The following is an 11661-nucleotide window of genomic DNA, read 5'->3' as shown; positions in this document are numbered from 1 at the left end:
AAAAAAAAAAAAGTTTCAGGGTCAGGAGTGGAGGCTAGTTTAGGCAGAGGAGTCACAATACTAGAGGAAAGGAGTGTTGAAATCCAGTGAGGGGTGGTCCACAGCAAGCAAAGGGAACACACGGGAGTGTGGAGGGCAGAGTAGCGATAAGGGCAAATGTCTGGAGGCAGGAACCTAATGGAGTAGTGAGAGGGCCAGACACTGGAGGGAGTTGGGCTGGGGGGAGGTATAAAATAGCCTCGCAGGGACTAGAAAAGCGAATCAACTAGGCAGCACCACACCTGAGCTTCATACTGTCTATTTTTGTCTCTCCACATTCTGCGAGCTGGTGCCTAAATGGAGATGTGAGTAGGGAGGAAGAGTTTTGTCAGGTCTGGGGGTCACCAGAGAAAGGCATCAGAGGGAGCATGAGAGCAAGGGGATTGAGTAGGACCATGGACTCGGGTTAGGCAAGAAAATGTGGAAGGTAAGACGTAAGGTCATGGTGGACAGTGCGAAGGTGTAGGGATGATGGATTGGTGGCCCCTTCCCCTATATCCTCAACCTCTTGATCAATGTCTCTCTCATGTCTGTGTTTTAAGCAATGACTGGCTTACTCCTGCAGACAGAGAACTTTCTTCTCCCACAGTCCTGGGATCTAGAAGTCTGAAGTCAGAGTGTTAGCAGGGCTGTGCTCCCTCTGATGGCGCTAAGGGAGAGCCTCTCCCTCGTCCTGGCCTCTTTCTAGCTTCTGATGGCTCCCAACTATCCCTGGCATTCCTTGGCTCAGAGCTGCAGCACTCCACTTTCTGCCTCCATCTCACCTGGCCTTCCCTCTGTGTGTGTCAAATCTTTCTCCTCCTAAGGATACCAGACATTGGATTTAGGGCCTACCCTAATCCAGTAGGACCTAATCCTGATTATAACTTCAAAGACCCTATTTCCAAATAAGGTCACATTCACAGGTGCCAAGCGCTAGGACTTCACCTTATGTTTTTAGGTAGGGGACCCAATTCAACCCACAACAGGCAGTTTGTCGAAGTGATGGGACGGCTGGTGTTCTTATCCAAAGAACACAGGCCCTTTGGGGCAGTACTAAATCCCTTGAATACCTGTCAGAGCCCGAAGAGGCCTCCTTTACAGACATCAGTGTGCAGCAGGGGAAGGGGCAGCCTCATCAGGTACTCACGCAGCTCAGCAGGCCTTCCTCAAAACTGCATGAGTGAGAAAACAAAGCTAAACGAGGGAAACCCGAAAAACAAACTTTCTGTTCATAGCAGGTCAGCAGTAGTTTTGAATACACATGTAGCATATATTTGATAAGAAGCCACAATTTGACAAGATAATGAAAGCCTAAAAGATTTCCTGCTATCTCACCATTAGCAGCACGTGGTGAAACTAGAGAGATAAAGACACACACACAAAAAAACTGTGTTGAGCTACAGAACCCGAATTTAGTTAAATGGGTAATGTACCCCATCCATCAATTATCAAGGATTAAGTGCCTATTATTGTAATGTTGACACAAGAAAATAGAATGAATGCACAGCACCGTCTACTAGGAACTTACCCATGGCTGGGGATGCAAAGAAAACTAGGGCCACATATTAAAGATGAGGTACAGTTAATTGTTAAATTGTGTGGTGTGGATAGGCTCAATAATATAGAGATTCAAAAATAGGAGAGATCAGTGATTCCAGGATCACTCAAATTGGGCTTTCTGGAGTTTGACAAGTATTTCTTTGGGGCTATTCTATAAATTTCAGCCTGTAGCCTCCACCCTCTACCTTTACTCCATGAGATTCTTGGGATCTCTGTTTTACAGATAAGGAAACTGAGGTTTGCAGACATGGAGTGACTCACCTGAGGTTAGGAACTTGGGTGGCACCTGTGGCTCAAGGAGTAAGGCATTGACCCCATATGCTGGAAGTGGTGGGTTCAAACCTGGCCAAAAAAAAACTGCAACAAGTCAGGAACTAAACACATCTTTTATTCCCAAGTCTAAGGTTTTTCCTACAATACATGGAAGAATTAGTAGGGTTTGGATAGGTAAGAAAAAACAAGGAGAGTGCTTCGTGTATGAGAAATAGGATTAATATTTTATTATTACATTTAGCTCCCTGGCTCCTGAGAGCTGGCCTGTATCCCCAGATGAGAAGCCGCTGTCAGTCTCTTAAAATATCTGCTCTTAAAATATCTGGGTCACCGAGAAGAGGATCACAAGGTCTCCTTGTGGTTATTTTTACCTTTAAAAAGATAACCTTTAAAGCAAAAGAAAGGATAAAAAATGAAATAAGTAAATAAATGAATCAATCAGAAATTTTACAAGCTGAAGTCAAAAGGGAACCGTTCAATAGGAAGAGCTGGGTTACTTGGAAACTGCAGGGAGGGGTCCCGAGTGGGTCACAGTGGCTCCTGGCTCCCCTGGCACTGTGAAGGGTGGCCTAGAATCAGAAAGTGGACTGGGACATGAGCAAACCAGATGGGAGGAGATGCACAAGAGGCAGGAGGTGCTGGTGCCTCCCCTCAAATGGCTCCTCACACCCGCCCCTCACCCCACCCCTCACACCTGCTTCTCACACCTGCTCCTCACACACGCTCCTCACACTCGCCTTCAGAAAGGCACAGCCCTCAGTTCTCCCTCCAGAGAGGAAAAGGACAAAGCCATTCATCGAACCTGCCCCGGCTTCTACCACTGGCTTTTGCAATTTTCAGAACAAAAAGGAAAGGGAGGGGAATCTTTTAAGCAACCACCATATGTCACATGAAAGTGGCACCAATTGGCATGCGAACGCTGTTTTTTATTGAGCAAGATATTCTGAGTGCCACTTTGTGTTTTTTGAGGCAAATCAGCAATAATACAGATGCCCCACACAGTCCTCCCAGCTCCAAGATACCGGGAGTGAGGGAGGAATCCTGGCTGTAAGCCCCTACATGTCCCAGGCCCTTGATGGGAGAGGTCCCTGCAAAGCACCCCACTGCATCACGTATCAAAGGTAGCACTTGAGAGGTAATAGTTTTCCCTCAGGTCTCAGACAGCATAGGCACTGGGTTCCACATAGGAGACAAAGGATCAGACTAGGTCCTGAGTCTGAGGGATGCACTTCCTGCTTGCACCTCTAACCCAGGACCTGGATCATAGCAAGTTCCACTAAATGTTTGTTGAACATCATTTAAGGATAAGACTAACATATCCAGAGGGACCAAAAATGAATATACATATATTTTGGTTTTGCTTCTGTTTTTGTTTTATTTTTTCAGACAGAGTCTCACTGTCACCCTGGGTAGAATGCTGTGGCATCATAACTCATAGCAACCTCAAACTTCTGGGCTCAAGCGATCCTTCTGTCTCAGCCTCCCAAGTAGCTGGGACTACAGGCACCCACCACAATTTCCCACTAGTTTTAGAGACAGGGTCTTGATCTTGCTCAGGATAGTCTCAAACTCCTGAACTCAAGCAATCCACTGACCTCAGCCTCCCAGGGTGTTAGGATTACAGGAGTGAGCCACTGTGCCGGAAAATATATATATATACACACACACACATTTTAAGAAAGGAAATCTGAGATACAAGATATAATATACAAGATAACAAAAGTGGCTCGGTGCCTGTAGCACAGTGGTTACAGCATCAGCCACATACACCAAGGCTGGTGGGTTCAAACCCAACCTGGGCCTGCCAAACAATAATAACAACTACAACAAAAAAATAGCCAGCTGTTGTGGTGGGCACCTATTGTCTCAGCTACTTGGGAGGCTGAGGCAAGAGAATCGCCTAAGCCCAGGAGTTGGAGGTTGCTGCGAGCTGTGATGCCATGGTACTCTACCAAGGGAGGCATAGTGAGACTCTGTCTCAAAAATAAATAAATAAATAATGAAAGTCAGTATATATTAAGTATTATAATTTTAATACAGTTTTTTCCTTTCTTAAAATGTGTACAGATTTTTCAGCACCCCATACGTGTGCAACAAGACAGCTGCGCACATCTGTGGGTCTATGGGAGATCTGAGGAGAGCAAGATTAATACCAGCTTGTTTCCCTGAGGAAATGTGTCTTCAGCTGGGCCCTGAATGGATACAATCTGCACAACTGTCAGGCACTGTGCATGCGCCCCAGACACTGGTGAACAAAGCACGTCCCGGCCCCCACTTCCCAGAGCTTGTAGTCCAGCAAACGTTCTCCTTAGAGTAGAGGGCACATGTGGGTCATGACAGAGCTGCCGTTTATTTGGGGTCTGCAATGTGCCCAGCACGATGCTAAGTGCTTCACAAATGTAATCTCATTTCATTCTCACTGCCACTCACTGATAAGGGGGCTATTATTATCACCATTTAATGGATTGGAAACAGCTCACACAGCTAATTAGTGGGGAAGCCAAAATTCAAATCCAGAGCTGCCTGGCTCACGGGCCATTCTCATCACGCCGTACCACATGGGAAATAAGGCCAGGTGAGTTGCTGAACGTAGTGCTTGAGAGCCATGTGAAGCAGCTCGTATGTGCTATGGAAGAAATAGGAAGTTACTTGTTACCAGTTCTCTTTCCTTAGAGTTGCCTCCCCTTCTGCCAAATCAAATTCCTAAGAGCTACACGTGGAATTCAGATGATCCTCCAGGCAAGACACTGTCTCTCCCTAGATCTTCATCAGCTTTCTTGCCATTGTGAACTGGCAAGACCATCTTGCACTTGTGAACTGCAATGGCCATCTTGAAAGGAAATGTTATGGTCATATTTTTGTCTCTCCTTTAAATCCTAAATCTATGAGAAGCCATAAGAAACCAGCCCCCATGCTTTTCTCAGCTGGCCCCTGTTCTGGCTTTTTAGATCCACAAAAACCCTGGAAGTTACACAAAGACCAAACCACTCACCCATTTTTTTTTCCTTTTAGAGCCTAGGTTTCACTCTGTCACTCAGGCTGGAGTGCAGTGGCATTCTCACAGTTTACTGGAACCTCAAACTTCTGTGCCCAGCCTCCTGAACAGCTAAGAATATGGGCATACCACCAGGCCCAGCTAATACTTCTTTTATTTTTTGTAGCGATGGAATGGTGCTATGTTGCCCAGGCTGCCCCCATCTTTTAGGTGGCCTCTTATCACCCAAAACATCCAAAGGAGAAGAAAGATGCTGGCAAAGTCCTCCTTACCATTAGTTCCCTGACCAGACCTTTCCAGAGAGGGAGCTGAGATGAGAGAAGACATTTCTTCACTCTCTTCATCCCCCTGGAGGGATTATTCCCTGCCCTCACTCATCTCTTTCATTTCTGAGTTGGTAAGTACTGCTCCCTAATGAAGCCAGGGTGAGGAAGGTTAAGGTGAAGATCAACCCACCGGAGGACATAGAACTGGAAATGCTCCAATAAAACAGAAATCTTAACACTCATAAGGATGATATCTGTTTATCAACAACAAAACGCAACAGAGAGATTTTAATATTGGTATTATCTCCCCCTCTCTTATTTATTTTTTGTAGAGACAGAGTCTCACTCTATCGCCCTCAGTAGAGTGCTGTGGTATCACAGCTCACTGCAACCTCCAGCTGTGGGCTGTTGGGCTTAGGCAATTCTCTTATCTCAGCCTCCCAAGTAGCGGGGACTACAGGTGCCTGGCACAATGCCTGGCCATTTTTTTGTTGCAGTTTGGCTGGAGCTGAGTTTGAACCTGCCACCCTTAGCATATGAGGCCGGTGCCCTACTCACTGAGCCACAGGTGCCACCCCTCTTCTTTATTTTTTTTTCAACAGGTGGATAAACTAGGATACAGAGAAAATAAGTGATGCTCTAAGCCAGGAGTCCTCAAACTTTTTAAACAGGGGGCCAGTTCACTGTCCTTCAAACCATTGGAGGCGGGCCCCAGGATGAGTCGGCTGCTAAGCAGGACAGGCAGTGGTGGCAAAAACACCCGGCGGGCCAGATAAATGTCCTTACCAGCCGCATGTGGCCCATGGGCTATAGCTTGAGGACGCCTGCTAAGCAGTGGTTCTCACCCTTCCTGATGCTGTGACCCTTCAATTTTATGGTTGGCAGTCACCACAGCATGAGGAACTGCATTACAACAAAAATAACTTTATGGTTGGGGGTCACTACAACATGAGGAACTGTGTTAAGGGTCAAGCATTAGGAAGGTTGAGCACCACTGCAGTCTAAGATCAAGAGGTAATACTTGTATCAGGGTCCCTGAGCCCAAATGCTATGCTGTTTGCTTTCTGGCACATCCATTCAGGAATCTTGATTTAGACAAGGGTGCCAGATAAAGACACGAAAACATTGTGGTCACTCTCTATGGCATCATCCTAGATGATTAGAAGGATTTAACAAAATACTTTGTTTCATTTTATAATCTCCTATGACTTTATCCTTCAACAATATAAATCTTCTCTTATGATATTTGATTTTTGTCCTAGCAAACTTTGGGAGTAGTCAGTTCTATTCGCTTACTGTTCTTGTGTAAAAAAAGAAAGTACTATTGTTACTTTGTCCTAAAACTATTTCTTTAAAAGATAAAGTTCTTATGCTCCGAGCTTTAATAAGTTCATATTTTAATCCTATGATTTCCATTATTTCATAAATTTCAATCATATTCCCCTCTCACCCTGCGTCTTTCCAGAATGAAGAGGCCTAATCTTTTATCATTCCTCACAAAGAACGCTTTCTACCCTCTTGATCAATTTAGGTGTCCTTCCTTAGACCTTGTCTGGCTCTGCATGTCTTTGAGATACATCAGATCATCAGGCCCCCATCACTTTGTCCATTCTTCTGTATAAAAGAGTACAATGACTTCAACCAAAATGTAAAAATATTTGAAAGCCATTTTTTTAAAAAATCAAACAATTATTTTGCTCTGTGTTAGCCCAGCATATGCTGAAAAAATATGCATTTTTGCTTCAGTGAAATAAAATTGATTGAATTCTGAAATGAATTTTAAAGCACTGGGATAAGATAAATTTGTAATCTATTACGAAAATGGCAATTTGCAAAGCATTTGTACGTACATTATCTCATCTGACCCTTCTGTGAATCATGCAAGGTAGAAAAAACACATGATCCTTACTTTTCACATGAAAAAAAGTAAAAAGATGCATCTATCCCAAGATCAAAGCGCTAGAATTAGAAATCCCACCCCTAGTCCTCCATCAAGAGGAGAGTGCTTTAGCCACAGTACAATACAGCCTTCCTAGTAACCACTTGTCACTTTTTTTTTTTTTTTTTGAGACAGTGCCTCAAGCTGTCCCCCTGGATAGAATGCTGTGGCATCACAGCTCACAGCAACCTCAAACTCTCAGGCTTAAGCAATTTTCTTCCCTCAGCCTCCTAAGTAGCTGGGACTACAGGCACCCGCCACAATGCCTGTATTTTTGTTGTTGTTGTAGTTGTCATTGTTGTTTAGCTGGCCCAGGCTGGGTTTGAACCACCAGTCCTGGTGTATGTGGCTGGTGCAAACCACAGGCACCAAGCCCTCACACGATTTTTAACAACAACAACAAAAAATATTTTCCCCCTAAATCACTGCTCTTTGATTGCCTTTACAAACTTGGAAGGGAAAATAAGAGAAAGAAATAATAGCATGAATTTTTCTTAGTTTACTCAGGATTTCTTTTTATTAAAGACAAGCCAGTATGTGCAGGCACCACTATTTCCCTTCACCTGTCAAATAACAAAGCTTTTATTGTCTTTATCATAGCTCAAATAGAAAAGATTGTTTTCTAAATTCACACAGATTACGAGGAAGAAACACCAACAAATATCCTGGTGGTGTCGATAGGGTCATGCTACAGCTAATAGCACAAACCCCACTTTGTTGAGAGAAGAGTGTGCAGGTGGACAGATGCACAGTTACTGAACAGGGAGAAGTGGATGTGTGGGTGTGATTTCTCCAGCAGCCAGCCTCCCAGGAGGAGTGGGGGAAAGTTGGTAGATACAGAATAAATACTGTCACTTGGAGCTACATTTATTCTTTTTTCCAACTAATGGCTCAGATGGCAGAACAACCAAATGATGACTAAAATATGAGTCAAACACTTTCAAATCAAATCATTCCAATGAAGCAGGAACACAGGCAAGCAGAGAGCAGTTCATTAGAGGTTCCTACCAGTCCTTGTTAAATCTGAAGAAACTTGCTCTCCTTAATGACTGCCTCTTTCAATCTAAGTCATTTGGACCTGAGTGAACTGGAGACAATAGACTTTTATTACTTGTGACACCTACTGATCAGCTGTGAGCAGCAGAATGGGCAGCTCCTGGCGGTGTGTGTGCAGTTTTACCAACTCTGGTTTGTCTGCCTTCTCGCCCAGGGTCTACTCAGCATGTCATCCATGATGCCGAATAGTGTCGGGAAATTCCAAATTAGACTCAAAGTTGAGTTTCTTAATATTTCTGAAAACCAACTTTCCTGTAAATGCAAACGTAATTTATATTAAGGTGTAGTGGGTCAGGGGAAGGGAGGCGAAAAGAGGTATATTATTATGGAACCACTAGGTATCAAGCTCTAGAAGGCTGAGGCATACTAACTGAAGCACAGGGAGAGGCAGCAGGAACACTGGGCCTCATGAAAGCACCACATGGGCTCATGATGGACATGTGGACGGTTTCCCTGCCATCCTTCTCCTCCCCCTTCCTTCTGCTAATTTTTCAGCTTCAAATTCTTTCTCCAAATGTTCATCCCTATTTTACAATTCTATTCTTCAAAAAATATGTATTTTTTGCTGAAGAGTTCCTGAGAAGATGGGTGTTTTTAAATGGCCTGAGGTACTTAGAAAACCAAGCCTCTTACCACATTTGCTGAAAGCGAACCTCATCAGGAATAAGTAGACGTCCACACTGAGTTCCTGCTGTGTCAGGTGCCTGTTTTCATCCCCACCCGCTCCTTTTTGAGAATTCTCATTCATACAGCAGGAAGAATAAACTACAATGTTTACCACCCAGAAAAAGTATGATAAAAAGCCTCTCCAGACAAACTAGGACCCAGGCCGACTGGAGCTTTCTTCAACCTAAGCAGGGCACTCTACACACACTCCCTGTTCTCTTCCCAGAATAGATTCACTCAGGAGTCAGGACATGTTCTTTTTTAAAAATTTTTTTCACTGTGGTAAAACATACATAAAATTTACAATTTTTAAGTGTATAGCTCCACGGCATTAAATACATTCCCACTGTTGTGCCACCATCACCACAATCCACCTCCAGAACGTTTCCATCCACCCAAACTAATTCTATACCATCAAACAATAACTCTCCAGCCCCTCCTCCCTCTGGCAATCACCCTTCTGTAGGTTGAGCATCCCTTACCCAAAGTACTCAGGACCAGAAGCGTTTTGGATTTCAGATTTTAGCATATTTTCATTATACTCGTTGAGCATCCTGAACCTGAAAATCCAAAATCTGAAAGGTTCCAGTGAGTATTTCCTTTGAGCAGCAATCATGTCAGAACTCAAAAAGCTTCAGACTTTGGAGCATTTCAAATTTCAGATTTTGGGGATTTAGGATGCTCAACCAGTACTTTGTCTGTATGAATGTGATTACTTTAGGCACTAAGTAGAATCAGACAGTATCTTTACTTTTGTATCTGGCCTACAATGTTTCAAGATTGATCATGGTGTAGTACATGTCAGATGATCATTCCTTTTAAATGCTGAATATTATACCATAGTGTGCATATACCATATTTTGTTTATCCATTCACCTGTCAAAGGACTTTGGGTTATTTCTAGGGCAACATATTCTTGGTTTTTTTTTTGTTGTTGTTTGTTTGTTTGTTTTGAGACGGAGCCTCAAGTTATCCCCCTGGGTAGAGTGCCGTGGCATCACGCTCACAGCAACCTCCAACTCCTGGGCTTAAGCGAGTCTCATGCCTCAGCCTCCCAAGTAGCTGGGACTACAGGCGCCCGCCACAGCGCCTGGCCCTTTTTTGGCTGTAGCCATCAGGCTGGATTCGAACCCGCCACCTTAGGTGTATGTGGCTGGCACCTTAGCCACTTGAGCCATAGGCGCCGAGCCAGGGCAACATATTCTTAATTCAATCCCACATGTAAAAGTTGCAGATAATTCGAATTCAATTCAATTTATTGAGTATTTACCAAAGGTAACTTACTTTGGTAGGTACTGTGGGAAGTAAAAGGTGAATTGCTCTCAAGGAATTGATAATACATTGGGAAAGGAGAAGAGAAAGAAGTGGGCAGTGCCTGTGGCTCAGTGAGTAGGGCACCTGCCCCATATACCGAGGGTAGTGGGTTCAAACCCAACCCCAACCAAACTGCAACAAAAAATAGCTGGCTGTTGTGGTGGGTGCCTGTAGTCCCAGCTACTTGGGAGGCTGAGGCAAGAGAATCACCTAACCCCAAGAACTGGAGGTTGCTGTGAGCTCTAACAAGAACACTGGAGTGAGACTCTGTCTCTTAAAAAAAAAAAAAAAAGAAGAAGAGAAAGAAGTGAAAGTAACTAGCATTTGCTAATTGCTTACCCAAAAACTTTGTGAGGAAGATATCATAATGTCCCCTTTACTGCGAGAAAAATAAAGCTACAGAAATCTTAAATAACCTAAAGTGGTGAGTTTGAGATTCGAACCCACACCTTGGATTCAAAAACTGTGTTCAATCCACTACATATGTTGTTCTCTATGGTTCAAGGCAAAAAGAGACAAATCTTGGAGGAGAAGCTACAGGAAGGTAGAAGAGAAGAAGAGACACCACTCTCCCAAGGGTAAAGGCACATGGCCAAGGTAGGTCTTAGAGGTCAGGAAGGCTTAGGTTTGACAGAGATGAAGCACAGAGGAAATGCATGAGCAAAGGAAGGAGAGCCCACTGTAAGACTGTCTACTTAGGCACCAGTGGAGTTGCAGAGAATAAAGCTGGGAAGTAGAGCAGGGCAAAATCATGGCTGTAATGAAATGCCAGCTCAAGGAATCTGATTCCTTGATGTAGGCCATGGTGAGCCACTGTAGGTTTTCTGACATGAGACACGGTCAGAACTCTGCTTTAGGAAGATCACCACAGCAATAATGCATAATAAGGATGGAGGGGGTGGGATAGTTTAAAGGAAGGAAAGACAGAAGGTCACTGGAGATAGCTGATGAGACGCAATTAGTCATATAGAAAAGAGATTTGGAGGTGAGATGTATCTTAGAAATTGGAATGAGAGAACTTGGTGACTGCTGCATTATGAGTAGGGTGGCCATATATCCTGGTTTGCCTGGGACATCTTTTCCTGATGTAGTTATTAGTAGTACCTTTTATTCTCAAAAAAGTACAAGTTTGGACAATAAACTATGTTATCAAACTAAATTAGAAGCAATAGAAAAACAGAATCAAAGGTGACTCTTAAGATTTTACACCTGGATTAGTAAGAAACTTGGTAACATTTTGGAAACACAGAAGGGAAATCAGGGTTTTGGGGGGGGGAAGACGATGAGTTTGAATTTGGACATACTGAGTTTGCTGCTGAGATGAGGGTTTATTTTAAAGAGAGAAGCACCTTGCCCATGGTTTTGCGCTCTGTCACATGATGGAAGGCATCATTGATCTAAAAAAAAAAAAAATTCAAAAAAATGTGGTCAGACATGCACATATGTATAACTCAACAAACTTTGGTGCTGGTTCAGTTATTAAAATTGCTAAATTGTTAAATGTGTCTTCAATGAACTGTATATAACTATGTGATACTAACTAATTGAACACCACAAATGCAAAGGAAAAC

General features: G+C 43.6%; 1 protein-coding gene and 1 long non-coding RNA gene across 2 annotated transcripts in view; both read right to left on the bottom strand.

The window, feature by feature from the left end:
* Positions 1-1341, bottom strand: part of LOC111723807 — a 20401-nt gene extending 19060 nt beyond the window's left edge. The window contains exon 1 of the long non-coding RNA XR_002772271.1: positions 1092-1341. This is a non-coding gene — a long non-coding RNA (uncharacterized LOC111723807). The remainder of the gene's footprint in view (positions 1-1091) is intronic.
* Positions 1342-10368: 9027 nt separating this feature from the next.
* LOC100942795 (quinone oxidoreductase-like protein 2) overlaps positions 10369-11661 on the bottom strand; it is a 35702-nt gene continuing 34409 nt past the window's right edge. Inside the window, exon 10 of the mRNA XM_003785813.3 lies at positions 10369-11487. Within this exon, the coding sequence (XP_003785861.2) occupies positions 11419-11487 (69 nt within the window). The 3' untranslated portion in view covers positions 10369-11418. The remainder of the gene's footprint in view (positions 11488-11661) is intronic.

Source organism: Otolemur garnettii, unplaced genomic scaffold (genome assembly GCF_000181295.1).
Source record: "Otolemur garnettii isolate 467f Iridium unplaced genomic scaffold, OtoGar3 scaffold00016, whole genome shotgun sequence".
NCBI classification, from domain to species: domain Eukaryota; kingdom Metazoa; phylum Chordata; class Mammalia; order Primates; family Galagidae; genus Otolemur; species Otolemur garnettii.
Note: the sequence above shows the minus strand (reverse complement) of the source record. Positions and strands in the feature narration are given on the sequence as shown.